Genomic DNA, 22,861 nt, shown 5'->3' on the forward strand with positions numbered 1-22,861 from the left:
CAAGCTGAGAAGTATTTGTGATGTTTATGTCTCTAAAAGTACTTTTTTAGTTTGAAAGAAAATGAAAAATTTGAAAAATTTTTATAAAATATTCTAAATGATTGAATACGAAATAACATTATAAAAAAATAAATACATATACATATATATATATATATATAATACATGATTAATGAAATGATTCGGAATAACTTTACAAATATATGAAATCGCTCATCAAACATAAATTTCCATAAATAGAGAAAAAATTGTGCAAAATGTGTAAAACTTATAAAATTAGATAATTATTATCCAAAAGGTAAATTTTATTATTCTGCTTGTAGATAAATAAAAATAACACCATATAAATGAAGGGACTTATATATAAATTGGATTCAAGACAGTAAAACAGCTGCATGTTTATTGCAAAGAACATAATATTCATAATTATCAAAGCTTAAAAAATTTTTTTATTTCATTAATCATGTAATTAAAAAAGAAAGACAGTTTCCTTTTCAAAAAATGTTAAAACCAAAAACAGTGAAACAACTTTGTGTTTGTTGCAAAGATAATACTGATAAATACACAAAGCTTAAAAAAGCTAATTTGATTATGTCATCAAAACTTTGAAAAAGTGTGACACTTGGATTTTCGGTGCCAAAAAGCAAACAGCGTCTGACCACAATCCCCTCACCTACTTGACCCAAAGTGCCCCTCATGGTGCTAAACTGTCTCATTGGGCCTTAGCGTTACAACATGACTGTGACATACTGCAAAAACAGTTCACATGACAATGCCTTATCAAGGTTATCATTTAACTCGTAAGCAAAATTAAATTATAAAGAAAATTTACTTTCACTACACAAATTTAAAATACTTCTATTAATAGTAATTTAATATAGTAGTATTAACTTCTGATAGTGTGTATATGTTATATATATATAATTTCGTATATACATTTTATGTTAGTACGTGCTCCTTTCATTTTGGATAACTGCATATTTAGGAGCTCTAACTTGTATTTCATTGTTTGAATAGAAACTGTTTTAGTTGATTACTGTGTTTTTCAGACTTCTCTCTACACTTAGAGCAGCATAGTCTGTAAGGTGACGAATAGCATGTAAGGTGACGTAAGCTTCTCGTGGAGGGACTTGTGAAGATTGTGAACTGTGAATGAAAGGAAAAAAATTATGCTTTGCCGGAATGGAAACATCAGAAGATGTTCTACAGATATAAAATTTGAATGTGTAGTTTTTGTGCTAGTAGTTATTATTAAGCTGGAAGAGTCTTATGATATAAAATTTGAATGTGTAGATGATATAAAATTTGATATAAAATTTATGTTATGATATAAAATTTGAATTTGAATGATATAAAATTTGAATGTCTACAGATATAAAATTTGAATGTGTAGTTTTTGTGATAGTAGTTATTATTAAGCTTTAAGCTGGAAGAGTCTTATGTCTCTGCTTTCAAAAGACTAAATAAAATTTATTAATATTACCAAAGATGGTTTTTTATTGACAAGAACCAAATTCTCATTTTACTGAAATAAAGTGCAGGAAGATCAGTATGAATTTCATCTCTGTATGGAATTTTAGAAACATTTACTATCACCCTACATTAATTTATTAGAAATAATTAAGAGAAAACAAGCAATCATAAATGTAAAAAATAATTGTAATAAATATTTTATGTGGTCTACGCTATCAGCTCATTATCCAGCAAAGTTCATCCAGAAACAATATCAGAGTATGTGAAAATGGAAAATAAACTTTAAATGAATTTCCTGTACCTCTACATAACATTAAAAATTTGAGAAACTAAACAATGTATCTGTAACTGCATGTGGTTATGAAAAATCAATATATCTGTTAAGAATAAATTAATAATATAGAAAAACATATTAACTTGTTTTTAGTACGAAAGAGATCAAAATGTTCATTACTGTTGGATTAAAAATATGACTAGATTAATAAAAACTCAAATAACTTCAAATCAACTATTTCTATGTGATATGTGTTTACTATAATTTTATTCAAAAAAGCACTTAAAAACCCATGGTACTGACGGTGCAAATAATAATCATGTACAAGTAGAAATGTCTGAAAAGGATTCATGCACAAAATTTGAAAATTATAAAAGATCAATTATTTGTCATTTATGCTGATTCTGAATCTATTTTAAAAAAGATTGATACTTGTCAACAAGATCTAACACTATGAAATATCAAAAACATGAAGTCTATAGTTTTAGTTATTGCATTAAATTATGTATATGGAGTTTTACAAACCCCATATTATTTACAGAGCAGCTGATACAGTTCATAAATTTGTATCCATGTTAGTAAATGATGTTTGAGAAATTGAAAACTTTATTAGTGGAAAAAAAAACAAATAAAGGCAATGTGAACATAGTAGACTATGATGAAGGTTTGGTTAGATTATCTGAACATAGCTAAGTCGTGAGAGCTATTTGCATAAGAGGAGGGATGCCTTCATGGAGGACTTTCTGACGGAACAGGCTAGTATTTATGTTACACATTGAGAAACCATGAAAACCAACCATGCAGCCAGCCCTTTCACCTGGGTTTTAACTCCAGCAGTCTTAACCACTCAGACACTGATGAGCCCAGACTATGATGAGCAGCATTACAAAAGCACAAATGTCTGCCATACATAGGAAATGATACTTGATGCTTGAAATGATAAAAAGAAAGTTATAGATTAATTGTTATTTAACTGAAAAATACAAAGGACCAGCTTACAATATTCCCAATTTAAATTATTAAATTCCTAATTTCATTCCTGTAATAATTTGTAATTTAGTGGGATATGATGCACATTTATTTATAAAGGAACTTGGATGGAATAAAACAAACACAGAAATTATTCCAAATACCAAAGAAAAATATATATCTTTTAGTAAAAAAGTCCGAAGAATGAAACTGAAGTTTGCAGATTCATTTCGATTTATGCCATCTAGGGTTGATAATTTACAGAAAAATCCTAGCCTGGAAATGCTCAGAGAAATTTCAAAATTTTATCCCAGTGAAAAGTATGATTTCTTACACAAAAAGGTATTTATTATTATGAATATGTGGATTCTGAAGAACGATATAAAAAAAAATTACTGGTTCAAGATAAATTTGATATTATATTAAACAAAAGTTAATGTTTCCATGAAAGAACACACGTAATCTGGAAAAATATGGAATAAGTCACATTAAAAATTTGAGTTAATATACAGATTTATATGTAAAATCAGATGCATTAATGTAAGCCGATATTTTTGGAAACTTTAGAGATGTATACTTAAAAACATATCATTTAGATTCTGTATGGTACTTTAGAGTGAGAAGTAATGGTAAAAATCACAAATATTGAATTGTAATAATTGAATGATTGTAACATAATTTTAATGTCAGAAAAAGGAATGCAGAAGGTATAGCAGAATGTTATAATAAATATGGAAAAGCAAATAATAAATATATGAAAAATTATAATAAAATTCCACGATCTAATTATTTAATAAATCTAGATGCAAAAAATTTATATGCATGGGCTGTAAGTTAATATCTATAATACGGTAAATTTAAAGGCAGCAACAATGATGACTAGATTAATAAAAGTGATGATTCATATATTGGGTATATAAGTTGATTTAAAATATATGGAACTACATGATAAACATTCAGATATTCCTTTAGCCACTGAAAATAGAATTCCAGATGGCTCTAGAAAAGCTAAATTACTAAGACTTTATAATAAAGAACACTATGTTGTTCATTATGGAAACTTTAAAAAAGGTATTTAAAAATGGGCTTAAAATTGCAAAAGGTTCATACAGTATCAGTATTTAAAGACTCTCCATGGTTAAAAAAAATATAGATGTGAATATACAAATCAGAACTAATGCCACTAACAATTTTGAAAAAGACTTCTACAAATTGATGAATAATTTTTGGTGAAATAATGGAAAACATTAGAAAGAGAATAGATATGAGATTATGCTGTAACAATGGAAAACCTACAAAAATTATTGCTAAACAAAATTTTAAATGGAGAACTACATTTGATGAAAATTTAAGGTACTTATTATTAAGGTATAATATTATCCTTGACTAGGAATGTTTGGCTACCATCAAAGCATAAAAGCTGGCTATCTCACCAAAGGGTCATCAGTCTTTCCTGTGTTAAGACCCTCTGATTTTATTGGAAATTCTGCTTAAAATGTTACAAGTGCAAACTTCCTACAGGCAGTTATTCCAATCTATAACTGTGTGTTTTGTTGCATAATTCAGCTGACCATATCATGTCCACATCTTTGACATGCATCCAATCAAAATATGGAGATTAAACAATAACTAACTTAGCAGTAGATGATCAAAGAAGTTATTTTCTTAAAAAGTATCATGGTGGTCTCTCTGATTCGTTGAAAAAAAATAAATAATGTGGATTATATTTTTAATTTCAAACTGGACAAAAGTTTTAATAACAGATATATTATCCGAAAGTTTGATTAAAAATTTTGAAAATGCTGTGGATTGGATAATTATTTCAAAATAATATATATTACCAGAACCTTTTATCTTAGAAAGACAAAGTATATTGGCATAATTTTGTGCATATCAAAGACTATCAGAAAGATTTCTCATCAAAAATGAACACTTAATTCAAGATGCCACATGTACATAGATACCAGATTTCATCTGAAAAATTTATGATTGAATGCTTCTAAACTGGATTGGGAAAAAATTTCAGAATTTCAAACTTTAAGTGATAATTTCATTATAGAGAATTCAAGAAAATTAAATATGACATTTATTTCTAGATATAAAAAGTTATCAGAAAGCACTACAGAACACTTGAAAGATGTTATGGAATGAAGAATATAAATATTAAATGCTTTCAAAATCTTTCATAAGTAAACATATTTACAAAATAAAGATTGTGGCATTATGTTGAAAAAGTACTTGTCTGAAGAAGGTTTGGTACTACTCTTATATATGCACTCAGGTCACCAAATGTGGCAATATGTGTTCTGTGTTGGTTTTTGACACGACTGCTGTTCTGCGATGGTTTGGGGGAGGGCGATGTTAGTTTCTATGGCAACCCTTTTTAAGTGGAAACTTGGATTTGACTGTAGTGGTTTTAGTTTCTGGTTGGTTCGTGCAGTGGGTGGTTTGAAATGGTTTATTACGCAATGAAAGATGTGTTAGCAAAATGTTAAGTCGCAAGCCTGGTACAACTATTTTTTCGGGTGGCTGGAAGTTCTACAAGGTTTTGAACATTTATTTGTGAAAGATAGTATCAATTTTGTGGATAGTGAGTCTGGCTGTCATATAAATACAATGGAGATTATGTGGCGACATGTTAAAGCTACGTTGCCTACTATATGTTTTTCCATCATTGTTCTGAAACGGGAGAAGATGCTTTCAACAAATTTGTGGTGAAATTGTTTTGCTGATGTTTAAAATTGGTATTTCTGCCGTTTGAAGAAGCATTCATTCATGGTAAGTGCATTTTATTTTATTCTTGTTCTTATTTTGCAGAATGTTATGTTCATTGTTTTTTTAGTATGAATTTCTGTCGCTATTGTTCTTTTTTGAAGTGTTTTTAATTTATTTTAGCTATTTTAGTTTATTTTGTTGAATAGTGCGTAATGCCTCGATTGTACAATTCATAGATGTTTTTTTAAGTTTAAACAGAACGCTGTGTACATGGTATTCTTGAAATTTATTGTTGTTATGTTAATTTATTTAAGCGAGGTGTGCGTAGTTTGCAGATTTCTTCACTGCATAAATTATGCAATTCTGTGATTTTTTTTATTTTTTTATTTATTTATTTATTTTTTTTTTTAAGTTATAACAGATCGCTGTATACATGGATTCTTGTCAAATATTTTTGGTTAGAAACTTTACATTCTTGCTATCTAAATTTTTTGTTTTTGTTTCGGATTTTTAGCTTAAATTGTGTTTGTGTGTTCAAAACATGGTTTTCGCACTTGCAAAAACCGCGTTTTTCGAGACATTTTAGGCTTAAAGTTTGAAACGTAGACAAAAAATTTAGATAGTAATATGACAACGTGGAGTTTCTCGCCAAAAAATGTTTGGCGAACGAGGCCAAACGAGGGCGTACATGAGAGCAGTTCTGAAGGTTTTAACGTTATTTTCAAGAAAATGGTTTTTAAAGTCTTTACCCCAAATTTGTTAAAAAATCTAATTTTCTTACTTTCTAATAAAGGGTGTCCCAAAACAGGATCCCTTTTTTTTTAATGCTTTCATTAGTAGCTTTTATATATATTTTTAACTGTTATCCTTTTTATATATTTTTTAACTTTCATCATTATTCCATTTTTATTGGAAAATTTGATTTTTTATCATTTGTTCTCATTCGATTGCTTATTGTTTTTCAATACACAATTTGGCCACAATTTTTTATATTTTTATTATGAAATCTGGTATTTTATAATTTGTCCTTATGTGAAAATTTCTTTTATCATCATTTGTCCTCATTCAATTGCTTACTGCTTTTGAATGTAGAATCTGTCTTCATGAGATTGCTTATTTTTTAAATACAGAATTTGTCATTATTTTTATTAAAAAATTTGCTTTTTTTTATCATTTGTCTTCATCGTGTTTATTGAAAAATATTCCTTGATTTGAAAATTGAGGCAAAGGATTATTGAGAAATCTTAGTATTGTTCAAAATTGTTAATTTAGACATATCTTTTAATTTGGGTACTGTTCTGTTATCAGGACTGGATTCAGAAATGTATGTATGCATGCATGTGTGTATTGATGTATGCATGTATATATGTAAGTACGAATGTATGTGTGTGTATATACATATACACATACAGGGTGAATTTGAATGAGTGGGCAAAACTTTAGAGGGTAACAGAAAGTAGCTACATGAGCAATATTCGTCATGGAATGTATGGTCAGAATGCAAACGGCGAGCCACTAGATGACATTGTAAGTAAATGGTGTAAAAAGGGTTGGTCCTCGCACCCAAAGGTACTTTCTAACGTGGATTGCTAGATACACGAAACTTCCAGAAAGACCGATTGGCCACCAAGAACATCGGATCTCTCATGTTTGGGTTTTTTTCCTGTGGGGCCATATGAAAAGCCTAGTCCCACTGAAACCAATATAGATCTAGTTGCCACGATCGCTATTGCTGCCAGCGATACTTAGGAAATGCCTGGAAATGTGTCTTTGCAAATGTGCATCATTCCCTATCCTGCAGGTGTGAAGCCTGCATTACAGCTGACGGAAAGTCTTTTGAGAAATTTCTATGAGCATGTTCTATTAATAAAATGTTTTCTGAAGTATCTTCTCTCATTCTTGTGTTAATTCTTTAAATGTGACAGTGGAAAACTTCCCTTTAATTTCTCACCGCTTGTGTTCCGACCATACATTCTATGATGAATATTGCTCATATAACTGCCTTCTATTACCCCCTAGAGTTTTGTTCATTTGTTCAGATTTGTATCTGCGCACACATACACATGTGCATACATTCACACATTTCTTAATCCGGTCCCAATAAAAGAACAGAGCCTATTTTTTTTATTTTTGATGTCACATGTGCTAATTAGAAACATTTAGATTTTTTTTCCCAAATATGTCTTCGTGATTAATTATTAAAGCATATTCACACGTTCTTCTGTTTCTTCCTGTTCCTGGTCTATGTTTCTTACTTCATGGTATACATGTTATTTATAAACTTTAGTATTTAGTTTCACTTGGTTTGGTTTATTTGATTATGACAAAGCATGCTAAGGCAATTATTCATTTTTTAAAGTATGATTTTTAAAATTTGTATATATTTGGAATTATAAACAATTATTATGAACTGCTGTGTGAAGAAAAAAAGCTTCTAAATATATTATCTGCTATTCTTACTATTATCCAACACATTTTCCTTGGTATATCCTTCAACCATGCAAGTTGGCGGTGATTCTACCAAAGATGCATCAATTGTTTCTGTGGAATTCTAAGCAAACTGATGCCTCTTTATCTAATAAATAATCAGTATTCGGATTAATACTGACTATTTACTCTTTATCTAATAAATAAAACAATATTTGATTGAAGGCTTTCATCAATTTCTATTTTTTAGACCCTCTGATTTTGCTGGAAGCTGTTTGGAACACTATGAGTACAAAATTGCCATAAGTACTTCTTTTATTCTCTTTCTGCTCTGTCAGCCATACTCAGCTGTCTATCAAAAGACTTTTTTTTTTATGCTAAGATCCCATAACTTTAAAAATAATCTACTACTTGCTGTTCTGTAAAAGGCAGGTCCCAAATTTAAAAAAAAAAAAAAAAAAAAAAAAGATTTCAAAATGCAAGGGAGAAAAATGTGCCAATAACAGTTATTTTGTGTAATTGTTCATAAAAACAAAATGTGGCTTATCGAGAATCAACAGGGGTTATCTCAAATGAAAACACAGTTAATCAGCCAAGCAACAGCTTCATGGTCTACAGGATAATATGCAAATACCTTTTTCATTTTCTCTAATCCGTTTTCTTTCACAGTGTTGGTTTCTGATAGAACTTTTTCCATGATTTTACAATAAAAAAAAATTTTAAAAAATATTTTAAAAAAAAAAAAAAACTTACATTTTTTTTAATGCAGAATGGTTAATCTGCCCCCAGATAATCGTGTAGAATGCATTTCTATTCAATTTTAAGAAACAAAAAACTAACTGTAAAATTTAATTCTTACTGATAGGAATTCTCTGGCATGTCATCCATCCCTACGTTTGATTAAATAGTCTTCCAGACATCAATGACATTAAATTCCATATTCTAGTCAAAAATAAAAATAGAAATGTTACATAAATAGATTTAAAATTATTTACAAAATATTGACACAAACAAGTACATTAAATACATCAAAAAATGCTACACATCAATACTTTGAAGCTATTTTAGACTGTACTCTTTGGTTCTGACTGTCTTATGCAAGCCCCAAGGCAAAATTTTTTAGTTTTTCAAAAAAAAAAAAAATTACTAATTGGAGAGTCAGTTTCCCACAGTGAACTCTTTCCTAAACAACCACCCATTATTCCACACAATTTTGGTTTTCTGTAAAGATGTATTAGAGATACTGAAAAATCAATGACAGCAATTATTAATTTGCATAATGGTTTTAACCTATTCAAGTTTTTTGGAATCTGCTGGAAATGTAGCATATCAACATATTAATACTGTTAGGTTAATAAATGCAGTAAATACTCTAGAAAGAATAAATTAATGAATAAACAGCAAATTACCTTATACCCAATTTCTTAAAATACTCTAAGCAAATCATATTAAAAAATGCAGAAAAGTAATCTTTCTGACAATACAAAAAAAAGCGGGTTAAATAAAACTTCAAAAATACTAACAACTTGTTAAAATATAGACATTTTATGCATAGAAAGACTGATAACATTGCCAGTGCTAAGCTTTTTGCCTCTGCTCAGAAGAAGAGATACAGCCTATTTTTTCCACAGATACTGTTGACCATCCCCATTCTGTAATGGTAACTATGTAAAGTTATCCTTTTTAGTAAATTGTTATTATCAGTAATGGCATTGTAAAAATTCCATCCTTCTGGCTATAGCCTCCTAAAATGGACTCAAATGACCCAAATTCATACTACTGCACTGGAAAACCCATTAGATATGGAGCACAAGGAGCCCCCTCTTTTAAAGAGCTGGTTCTATTTTGAAACATTCCATATGATTATTATGCAACTGTTGAAAGTTCTTTATTTTTAGATCACAACCCTATACCTATCAACCTTAATTGCAAAGCTTTTAATCAAAATTGTCCAGCACCACTCATCTCAACAAATTAGGACAATTTTTGTTTTAAACTTAATGATAAAAGTATTCCCTCCCCCCCCTTTAAATTAGATTCAGTCAAAATATTGATTCTGCAGTTGATCCCCTAACTTGTACCTTAAACAAAACTTTCAAAAAAGTATCTAAACCCACCCTTCACCTCAATTTTTCTAAAATACCTCCCAAGACTATAGTCAAAATACGTGAGAAAAATAAAGTATGAAAAATTTGGCAAAGAACTAGAAATCTTGATTTTAAAATTCAACTTCGTACTCTCCAGAATGAGATCAAGACATCATGTGACAAATTCTTCCAATTACAATACTCAGAATTTTATTAAATCCCTAATGACCGATGACAGTCTTTGGCATGCATGTGCCAAAAAACACTCATTCCGTGCTTAGCTACGGATGCAGTGGTGGCTCACAAAGACACTGAGATAGCTAAGCTTATTGCTAAACGTCTCCAACTCAATGCACCCCATAATGAAGGTATCTTTGCAAACAACACATATACCTTCTCACAAGATACTGAATGTTTCTTAAACTCTCCTTTTAAGAGAGACTACAGTACACATTTCACTGTCTGAGGTTAGGACTTTTATTGCTAAACTCAAGCCCAAAGCAGCACCAGGATTGGACTCTTATTTACAATCATAATGATTAAAAACTTTTTAACTAAATTTGTTTCTTCCATAGTAATGTTAATTAATTTTATGTTATTACATTGCTATTTTCTAGAAAGCTGGAAATGTGCACTTATTGTACCTGTTCCAAAACTGGGCCAGTACCATTTAAATCCTCAAAATTATAAATCTATCAGCCTCTCATCTTCATTATCAAAGATATACGAATTTATACAGCTTGAAAGCATGAATGTTTTTCTCTGAAACCAAAATATCCTTGATGATGACCAATTTGAATTTAAAAAAAAAAAAAAAAACACACACACAGCACAACTCACCAACTTCTATGGACAGTGGAGTACACACATGATGGTTTGGGAAATAAAATGCTTACTGTTGCACTTTTCCTGGATATTCCTTGATAGGTATATCCATTTGATAGGTCTTGATATATAGGTAACATGATCCCACTCATACAACTTGATTTTCAGCCTATAATATTAACTCATATATAAGTAATTGTTCTTTTCCAGTACAAGTTAATTGTCATTTCTAACCCCTATCCAATCCTAAGTGGCATGGCCCAGGGCTCATTATTAGGACACTATATTTTCAATAGTCTTTATCAATGACATTCCAAAATCACCTAGTGTCATTCTAGCACTTTATACAGATGACACAGCCATCCTCGCTCAAAACACACTACTGGATTTTCTGGTCCCAAAAATTCAGAGTTATCTCTCTAGTCTTGAGCTTTGGCTCGTTACCAGGAAAATGAAAATTAATGTCGCTAAATGTGCTATGATATTTTCGAGATCCAACCTCCCATAACTTACAATTAACTTCCCGTTTTTTTTTACAACTATGTTTCCTGGTGTAACTCTTATAAATACCCTGGTTTTATCTTAGGTTCAAAATTACTTTGGCAACTTCATATTGAGAATGTGCTAAAAAAAATGAAGATAGTCATATCCCAATTACTCCCCTTATTAGCTTGAAAGAGCTATCTGTCAACTAAAAACAAAGCTCTTCTCCTTACTTCACCTACAAGGCCTATTTTCATGTACACATGTACAGTCTGGAATACTGCTGCAAAACAGATAATGCAACTTCAAGTCTTTCAAAGTAAAACCCTATGTTTAGCCCCTAAATGCATCCTCCTATGTTCGTAATACTGTGATACATTTTGACTTCAACATTAAGCTCATTATTGTCTTAATTAAAAGACTTAGTCAAAATTTATTCTCTAAAATTGAAACAGATTGATAATCATACACTTCAAATGCTACCAGTGTTTGATTCGTTAACACCAGACTTCTCCAAAACACCCCCACTTTGTGAGTGGCAGGGAGTATGGCATCTTCCCTCCAGTCAAAAAGAGATGCTCAGCCTCTCTATCCCGACGAATCTGGATTACGGACTTTGTACTGTACTTCTAAATTTTGTGGGTTGCTGCATCTCAAAATTCTAAAATTTTTGTCGCTACTACATTCTACCACCCAGTGCAACCACACCCACTGCCCCAGCTCTGGTGCCAGCCCTGCATGCATGCATTGATGCTTTTAAAAAATTTAACAAGCAAAGAAAATTAACAGGCACACACACAAACACCCCACTAATCAAAATAATAGGTGAACATTACTAATATTTTGATTAGTTAATATACATTTTTACATTAGTTTTAAAATAAATTGTATCAAATATGCTTGTTATATATATTTGTTGATATTTAATGCACACATTTGTATTGCACCATACGATTGTAGGAAATGGTGCTGGTGCACCTGCACTGTCTCCTAATGTGATAAGTAAAGTGCACATTGTTAAAGAGCAAACTAGCACATGAAGGGTTGTTCTCAAGTGTAGTTAACAACATGTATGTTTATGCATTGTACTATATATTCATGTATTTGTATAAAAACCATGGAAAACTTTATGAAAAGAAGAAACACAATGATTTTAAAATCAGATGTCTTAATGAAACAGTTGAAACAGACACCAAACAGTAAATTATGAATTCCATTACAAGAAATACTTTTATATCAAGAAAATTGAGATATTTGTATTTACTGCCATGACAGACATGGAAATAATGATTTTTTCAGCAGTAAAAAATGGACAGATAATTGCAAACTGGATCTTTTTAAAATGGCATGTAAACACTAAATCTGATGTAGTCAGAGTAACAAAAAAGCAAAAATTTCTTGCTGCCAGCAACAGGATAAATGAGATCCCAGATGAGCATTAAAAGAAGAAAAAAAAAAAAAAAAACTAAAGAAGCGAAAATATTAATTGATAATATATTATTGGCAATTAAAATAAATATTTTGCTGCACTTTGTCCAGGATATAAATGATCATTTGGCAAAATATGTCAAAATTCCAGAAAATTTGCAAAGTAAGAATTATGCTTTCATGTTTCAAGAAATTATTAATTCTGAGGTAAAAACCAATATGATAAAAGAACTCAAGACATCTAATTTTCACACTTTAACTTTGAAATTATCAACATTTTTATCAGCAAATGTTTTAAGAACATATTTAAAATTTAGATATCAACAGAATAACCAGCATAAAGCTATTTCTGAAGAAATTAATCAATGAAAATCTTGTGATGTTTTTCAGATGTTACTGAAATAAAAGAATTTTATGCAAAAGTTAATGATTTACGAAAAATGATTATGTTTATTGGTGATGTGGCAGATGTTATGCTAGGGCAGATAATTGGAGTAGCAGTAAAACAAAAATACCATATTTGGTTCAAGAACACCGCTGCACAATGTAAAGATTTGGATATTTGCAGTGCTTCAAAAAAAGTTAAATTAATGAGAGATATTGAAACTTTTGAGAATGACGTACATCATATTTTCTAAATCAGTAAGAAGACAAAATTTCAAGATATTGCTACTGCTTTAGAAAATGAAGCTATTACCTTCAAACTATTAAATAAAGCAAGGTAGTTATCTAGACATTTTGCACTGAAAGCAATAATTAAAAATTTAGAAGCATTTATTAAATATTTTAAGGAAGATAAAGCAAGTAATCCTATTTCAAAACATTGTTTAAAAAATTGGAAAATACTGAAATTTGTTTAAATTTACACATAAGTTCTACTGGAAAGTTCTATCCTATAAAGCTATTTCAAGTTTCAACACACATACAGGTGTTCATTTGAAACATATCTAGCTGTCTCTCTTTATACTGCATTTATAAATAACTTCTCCTCTAAATTAACTAAAACAAAAGTATCTCATATCATTATTAAGAGACATGCAATCATGTCAACATAGCTACCGATAAAGTTCATTTACAACACTGTATTTTTCACAAATTCCAACAAGGAAGATTTGCTATAGAAATGTATCAAAATTTAATGACAGTTCTTGGTGGAGATGCATTTGCAGAGAGAATGTGCAGGACATGGTTCGAAAAATATGAAACAAGTGATTTCAATCTTAACAATAAGTCATGCTCTGGGTGGCCATCTTTGATTGATGACGATACTATCAAGACCGTCTTCTGACAATATCAGAGGATGCAAGAAAGTTAAATTCAGCTCAACAAACCATTTTGGAGCATATTCATAAACTAGGTTTGGTCTACAAATATTCTAGATGGGTGCCCAATGAGTTAAGTGAAAAAATTTGCATAAGCGACTCATCATATGTACATCTCTACTCGCTCGGAAAAAAAATCATTTTGGACTGGATGGTAACTGTGGATGAAAAGTGTCTACAAAAACATGATTAGGAAAAGAGATAGTGTAAGCCAAGACAGCCTGCCTCTTCTAGCTCTAAGCCAAATTAGAGCCTAAGAAAGAGAATGCTCTGTATATGGTAGCACATCCAAGGACCAATACATTATGAGCTTTTGAAACCTACATAAAAGCTCAATTTGGAGAGATACTGACAGCAAATGGATTATTTAAGCAAAGCAAAGCAATCAAAGAAAAGAGGCTGGTGATGTTCAACTGGAAGCACATCATATACTGCATCATGATAATGCCAGACCACATGCTGCTTTGGTGACTCGCCAAAAAATCACAGAGCTAGGCTGGAAAATTCTGCCACAGGCAACTTATTCCCCACATTTAGAACCCTCTGATAATCCCTTGTTTCCCTCCTTGCAAAATATTTTGATGAGATAAAATTCAAAACTGAAGCAGATGTCAGCCAAGCACTCAGTCCTTCACTTCTAAGAACAACATTATTCAAAAATGTTATCTATAAATTGCCATCATGCTGGCAAGAGGTCCTTGGCAGCATGATGGCTGGCAAGAGGTCAAGAGGACTAAGAGTAATAATGGAAAATTATTATTAAATATATGAAAAATGTATTATTTTCTTTTTTTTCCCAAATGGACACAATTTTCCAGTACACCTCACATTATGAATGACATGTTTAAAATTTTAACTACAAATTTTTTTAAAAAAATTTTACCCAATTTTCTATTCAAGTGGACAAAATATGTCATAAATAAGGTAAATTTAGCATTTGGAATTTTTTTGACAAATGACTGGGACACGGGATACATACGTGTCACACACAGTGATTGACTTACTATAAGCACACCTATTATTCTGAAAAATTTTATTATATGAAACAGATTTTGCGTCGTATGGGACAGGGTAAAGCATTCTTTGCATAACCCAACATTAAACATTGGGCAACTCATATTTGTTCTTTTCTCTATGTTCATACGCACACAACGAGCACAGCGGCATCTTGATTTTCCACTTCTAGATTTGGGAGATGATCCTCAACATTTGGGAGATTCTAAGTACTTTTTAACACAGTAATTTTAAAACTTTTAGTCGGACATATATGTCCCGTTAGTAGTCAAAGGGTTAAAGAATTTGCAGCATTGTGTAAAATCTTCCAGCAGCATGATCTAATGCCACTTGACACATTTCACTTTGTCTGTGGTAAAAGAAATAAACTTCAAGAATAATATATTAACTACAGTAGCATTACTTGGAGCAATTAAGTGAAAATTCTTCTTCATAAAGCCGAAGGAAAGACACTAATTCTATGCTAACTTTTATAAATTTACCCTACTCTCATTTAGAAAAAAAGACTTCACAGAAATCAAGTGCAGGAATAGAAAGCATTTGATTTAACAGCATTTAGTGCGTATGATTTCAATTATGGCACAGAACTTGTTGAAAAATTATGCATAAAATACATTAACATATAAAAACTACAACATAATGATTTTAAATTTGCCATGTGTGAAAAAATTACATGCAAAGTGATAATCAATTTTTTTCAAATGGTAATACTAATGGATATTGGTGGAACATTTCTGCCATCTAGTGCTGCCTATGAATGAGGTTTCAGTTCATTGAATTAAAAAAAAATAAACAAAGAGATCATTTAGACATATTAATGTGAGCAAAACCATGTTTTAGTAATGGAAACAATAAATTTGGATCATATATGTGCTGAATGGTGAAATTTTAAAAACGAAAAAAAGAGAAAAAATATTTTATACATATTTAAATAAATGCAGCCTTTATTTCTTTAAATAAATCTGAACATTATTATTATTATTACTATCACAGTTAAGCTATATTTTAGTAAATAATTTTGTAATGTTTACATGTACACTAATATAAAAATTTTTATAATTAATAAAGTTTTTTAAATATATGTGTTTTTGAAAATAACGAATGTTTTTAAAATACAATTAATTTAAATATAAAACTGAGAGTAAAAAAACAAAAGCTGTGCAAAAAATTCTTGTAATAAAAAAGTTGCACAAATCAAAATTAATTTGAAAATCAATAATAAAAGATTACAGGGAACATTGCCTGTTAGCAATGTAAAAGGCTAAAAATGTTCAGCAATTTTAATAGTATGAACAATGTCAGATCAGAAATAATACAAAGTTTACAGATATCAAAATACAAAGAAAGTCATAGCTCATTTAAATTTTTTGTAATAAACATTTTTTATGACAAATTAATGCATATATTTGCAATTATTAATATATATTGGTAATTTTTATGTCTGTTAGTTATCAGTTATAAACTGTAATTAATTATAAAATAAGAAATATACATATTCCTTCGAGATACATTCAGGGGCAGATTATTTCTTAAAAACTGATTTTTGCTTTTATACTAATTTTTAAAGTTTTGGTACTTCTTTACTATCTGCATCCAATGTCACAAACTCATTGCTGATTTTGTGAACTTGTTGGCAACTTTGGAGAGAAATGTTTGAGCATTCTTACATCTATTTTAATGAAGCACCCAGTGTTGCTTTTTTTTTTTTTTTAAACAATTTTATTCTTCCACAGAAAACATGCACACTTCTTGGAGGTATTTACATCAATCAATAGTTATGTTTGGTAATAATCCAAATTCGGTACTATTTGGTTTCGAGGGCCGTAAAAAATCGCCAAACTATTGTTGATGCCAATGCTGCCAAAAATAATTGCGCCAACCCTAATAATTGCGGCAAGAAAGGAAGTATAATAGTAAATAACTATCTAAGATTGATGTTTTAATTTAGATGAAAGGTTAATTTCATATAATACTTTTTTATTATTATAATTTATATGAAAAAGGCTAAACATGGAAGCAAAAGAGTGAATAACTATTTCAGATCATTATTATAATTTATATAAAAATTGCTAAACATAACTGAATGGATGCCTGCATCGCTATTTCGCTACCGACTTATTGCTAAAGCATAATTTCATGTCGTTGTTCAAACGTAATTTTCTATAATGAATGATGCCTTTTCTTTGAAAATATTCTCAGTAAAGTGCAGAATCGCTCACTTATTTGTTTGCCGCTTTTTACAAGGGTAAAAACAATTGGATTTTTGTCAATTTTCTTTTACTTTTTAAGTGAAAAATAGGTCGATGATAAAGTCAAAGGTGTGCGCAGTGCCATTTTTGTGCAATTCTGGGATTTCTTTTTTAAGTGAAAATAGGTCAATGTGCACATGGATACCGAGTATGTGCAATTCTTAAAAACGTGTCAAGCAGTGGGTGATTCTGCACTTTACCCAAAATTCTATTACCGAGTTTTCGTCATGGGCAATTCCCAATTGTTAAATCCATAGGATATCAAAAAAGGATTTAAAAATTAAACTAGTATTTCAATGGCGTCTTAAGAAATATAGAACTATATAAACTTACGCAATCTGAAATCAGCGCGTATGCTAGATTTGGCACGCTGTTAAATGGGTGCGTTTGCTTGATTTAGCGCTTTTGCGTGTACACTTTTGTTGTAATTTTTTTACGGCCCTCGAAACTGAATAGTACCCCAAATTCTTCATAGACTTTCACTAACCTATACACCTTCATTCAATATTAAATAAAGCAAACATCTACTGTAAACAAGATATGGCCATCCTCAAACCAATTTTCAACTTGCATTTAAAACTTTACTTTAATTTTCTCACTGCATTTCTATAAAATGTGGTCAAGAAGTATATTATCGTAGAATGTTAATTTTAGCATTTTGTGTTACAAAACACCATTTTTCGGAGTAAATGCAATGCTTTCTTTTTCCCCCATCATCAAACTCCACAGTACCATTATGATTTATTATGACAAAAACAACGTACTCAATGAAAAATGAAATACTAATAACAAAACTATTGTTAAATTCCAGAAGTGCAAACCCATGCACACTCACACACATGTGCACTATGCACATATCTGGTCTGCTCTATAAAATATTTTTATGCGACATCATGGGTTGCTACATAAGTATTTTGTTTCTGTGGTGTGTTCCCTCATCAATACTTTTCGCAACTTTTGGTTGGGGGATCCAGATAATCAAAAACAACAAATTATCTTTCAAATTACAAAATCAATTTGCAATTTAATCATTTGTTTATCACTTCACTTTTGCAATTCATCTAAATATAATTTGGAAATATGGCTCTGTTGATCATTTCCTTGCCTACTCTTTGATAAAACCAAAGTATTATGATTTTTTATTAATGGTTATTAACCACAGCGATGTTTTAGCTACTAACGTATGAAATTACCAGCATCCTGATTTCAATAACTTCATAGATCCTTTTCACCTACATGTTGTCACAGGAGATCTTAACATCATTAGAGATGATCCACTATGATAACTTATGCAACTTAGCACTAAATTTCGTCCAACTTTCGGTCTTCATAAACACTATTGCCTTCAACAATTCCACAATGAACTTAATAAATTCATTATTTTAGCAAGTAATCTCTTCAACTTACTAACCGCTATCTTTCTCGAATGGAAAGCTGCTTTAATCCATAAATTTAAAATTGAGCTATTTGAACTGCCTAGTTTATTACTTTGAACTGCCTAGAAAGATTTATCATCACCAAAGTAGACAAAGCTAGTAATAATTTTAGTATCATCTGAAAAAAATTTTATTATGACATTCTGCAACAAGAATTATGAAGTACTTGCACCTATACACAAGTCTCTACAAGCACTAAAATACTTTTAAATAAATTTAAAGCACTTAAGATCTTAAGATCCATCCTTACTTAACTTAAAATCCATCCAACTTAAGACTTAAGAGACTTAAGATCCATCCAAAAAATTTAATAATAGATTTGCCAATATCTATGCACTGCCTAAGTTTCATAAGACACCAGTAATGTTCAGATACATAGCAAACAGTAACAGAAGTTATTTAAAAGAAATTGATTATCTCTTTGAGCAGAAACTTAAACTCATTCGAGATGTAATTAACAATTTTAATTTTCATGTGAAGCATTACAATTGGATGATCTCTAACCACGATAAAATTATTCTAACATTAAACTCGCTGGAAATAGAACATATCCAATGCTATGATTTTGAAAACCTTTACACTACTTTACTTCTTGAAGAAATTTATAATAGTTCACTTACTCTTCCTAATTTATTTCCTCAGATCACTACAATTATTTCTACTGAAAATTGGCAACTGTTCTTAAAAAGTGTACTTTTTAACAATTATATTAAATTTAATAACAGCATCTTTAAGCAAGTACAAGGTTTGCCAACGAGCAGAAATTTTTCAACAGCAATTTGTGAAATATTCCTGTTTACCCAAGAATATAAGTTTATGATTTCACTTAAAATTGAAGATCACAAATACTTCCAGCACATCTTTCGTTATATAGATGATGTTACTGCATTTAACAACTTCAACAAAATAGAAAACTCAAGTATTTACCCCACTTGCCTCAAGCTAAATGCCACTAATACTGTTCAAAATGATATAGCGTACCTTCATTTGCATATTTTGGATTACAAACTTATCGAAATTTACGACAAGCGCAGAGATTTCAATTTTCGTACACTTAAATTAATTAATTGGAATTCTAATATTTCAAAAAGAGTCATAGTCAACACAATTAATGCACAACTTTTCAGAATTAAAAGAATCTGTAATAATGTACAACACCTACAAGAAGAAATTCACTACTTTGTTAATAGCTTAATTGACAATCTTATACCACATGCAGTCATTAAAAATTCACTAAAAAAAGCTGGCATTAACCTGTTTTTTTTTAGATTATTTTAATTAGATAATGATATTTTTTACTTAAATCCTATAAAGAAAGGCAAAAGGTGGATGGCTAATTTAAGTGATCTAATGTAAAAATGAATAGCTTGTCACTCTCACTGCTTAAAAAAAAATTTTCTCTCCACATTTGGCTCAGTAATTCAATACTTTGTTCTTAATTTGTATTAAATGTAAATTGATATCTTTTTCTGGCCAAATCAATCCTGTTATTAAATTTTATGTGCCACATTTCGATTCTAGGCAGCATGATAGCCCTCTAGCTTGAAGAATTAAGACTTTTACTAACAAATTACTGCACTTTTTTCCCTATTTCAACTTCTGTAGTTGGCCAAATTTACCAAGAATAAAATTAGCCCTTTTTTGTATTCACCTTTCCTTCCTTTCAAAAATTGAACCTCGCACAGGACAGGCGCCATGTTGAAAAAAGCACACACACACACACCTGTAATTTTTGGACTCGTGTCCCCCTCGATTAGTTACGTTTCATTGAACATTGCTTCCTGACGTGTCTTTCCCCCTTGGCGTAGTATCGCCCAATTGGTTAATTTAATTCTCATCTTCTTCACTCTTCTCTGTCGTTACTTTCCACACCCTATTTCGGCCATTTTTATGTAACAGCTTCTAGTAGAAAGAAGTCTTTCATTCAGATATGTTTTATTTCAACTTTTCGTAGTTTTGAATTTTGGTCACAAACTGGCCCAATTTCAATCTTTTTTTCTCTTTCTAAGACCTTTTTACTATTACTTCTTTTTTTTTAATTTATATCTTTTTACACTAGAAGATTCACCCATAAAGTTTGTGTATTTTTTTACTAATAGCAATTTCGCTATTTATTTTATTACTGTAAAGTTGCCTTTCCAGACAGCCTTTTTACTTTTATTGCATTAATTGACTATTTCTCTTATACTAGTTCACAGCGGACGCGTCGGGAAATAGAACAGAGATTGAGAACTGTTTTAAATTTATATTGGGACTTTTTATAATAAATAATTTGTTGGCTATCAGTTTCAATGCCTATTCGACAAAATGCATTCTGGAATTTAGCAGAGTTCGAATATCAATATGCATTTCCCTTGAAAATTCCATGATGATGTTCGAATTAGGCTAATAATTCCATTTACCGCTGCTTGTGATTCTATTTATTTTTAATATGATATTTTGTTGTATTATTTCTAATATGTAATGAGATAGCTTACACTTACCTTTTAACTTTTAAATTCCAATCAAGTTAAGCATTCATCTTTAGATTTTTCTTTCTTATTTTTTCATACATTCTATGTTTTTACATCTTATATTGCAATTGGATATTTACTATGTGTTTATACTTATTTGCATAGGAATGAAGTATCACTTTACACATAGGCTATAGCTTGAAGAATTACCTTTTTAATTTTATTTTCAAATTTTGCAGCTCCGTGTGCAAAATTCTTGACCTCAGAGGTCCTTTTTGTTTAGTTCCTAAGCTTTTCTTACATTAAATAAATATATGTACATAAAAAGTCTGAGATCCAGAATCATCAGGACTGCAGCAATTCTGGATTCCGGAAACTTCCAGATTTCAGATCAGTATTAATTTAGCAATATGATATGCAGACATGGCAACATTTCAGCTTCACTTATTATTTAGATCAGACAGAAAAATGCTACTCTCCACACAACCAATTAGGAACCGAAAGTGTGATCCTGGCCCAATACCAATACATCAATCAACATATTGACACAGGCCATGATGCAACTCCAAGCATGTATTTGTAAGTGACATGCAGGAATCTCATTCAGTCAAAAGAAAAGTTGCATTTATGGCATACCTGCTTCCTGTTACTGAGCATTATACAGTACAAAGTCTGTAATCCGGACTCGTAGGGACTTCGGCGATTAAGGATTAGGGGTTCTTCCGGATTATAGATCATCAATTTAAATCTGGTAAGATGGCATGTAGAAATTATACAATTAAAAATATGAAACTGTAATTTATGAAATAAAGAGCAATTATGATCTAAAGTGTATCAAAATTTACAAAAAAAAAAAGCTTAATATTTGTTTACTTTATTAAACATTTCCTTCAATCTAAGTTGTTTAAGTTGCTTCGTATTTTGTGCTAATACTTTCTCTTTAATTCTATTAACAGACATAATTTCTTGTTCAGTTACAAAGTTCCACTGTTCAAGTCCTATAATTGCTGTGTCGAGAATACCGACTAATTATGTGTCACTTTCTTCGCTATCAGAAGCGAATTATAATGACGAGGAATTTGATTTAAATCATATCAAAGACGGAGTACATCGAGATGAAATACTACAATTAAAAACATGAAACTGTAATTTATGAAATAAAGAGCAATAATGATCTAAAGGGTATCAAAATTTACAAAAAAAAAGCTTAATATTTGTTTACTTTATTAAACATTTTATTCAATGTAAGTTGTTTAAGTTGCTTCATTTTTTGTGCTAATACTTTCTCTTTAATTCTATAAACACACATAATCTCTTGTTCAATTACAAAGTTCCACTGTTCAAGTCCTATAATTGCTGTGTCAAGAATACTGACTAACTTGTCAATCAAAATTTTTTCGTTTTTAATCACCTTTCAGTCACTTTCTTCACTATCAGAAGCGGTAATTTCTGGATCTAGAACCACACTACAGATTTTGCCGTCTGTTGATTGATGATTGGGGCATTGTTGTCATAATGAAAAACTTCTGTTATATCATCTTCATTTATTATCGCTTATCCACATTTCTTTACAAAATCCAATAACTGGAAAATTTCACCTTTAGTTTGCGATGTCCGAAAACTTTCAAATTCGCAGCTATCATCTTCATCGTCCTCACCATGAAATATGGTAGCTGGCCATAAATTATGCCAAGCATTTTTTAACG

At 30.4% G+C, this 22,861-nt stretch overlaps 1 protein-coding gene across 4 annotated transcripts in view; it reads right to left on the bottom strand.

Annotated features, from left to right (window-relative positions):
• The window catches only part of TBC1D5 (TBC1 domain family member 5), a 139,578-nt gene that overhangs the window by 114,382 nt on the left and 2,335 nt on the right, over positions 1-22,861 (bottom strand). For all 4 annotated transcript variants that reach the window (XM_035356308.2, XM_035356307.2, XM_035356304.2 and 1 more), the window contains exon 2: positions 8,718-8,800. In XM_035356308.2, coding sequence (XP_035212199.1) covers positions 8,718-8,746 — 29 coding nt within the window. In that variant the 5' untranslated portion in view covers positions 8,747-8,800. The remainder of the gene's footprint in view (positions 1-8,717; positions 8,801-22,861) is intronic.

This window comes from Stegodyphus dumicola, chromosome X1 (genome assembly GCF_044657685.1).
Source record: "Stegodyphus dumicola isolate Sdum_Otavi_A_Nest chromosome X1, ASM4465768v1".
NCBI classification, from domain to species: domain Eukaryota; kingdom Metazoa; phylum Arthropoda; class Arachnida; order Araneae; family Eresidae; genus Stegodyphus; species Stegodyphus dumicola.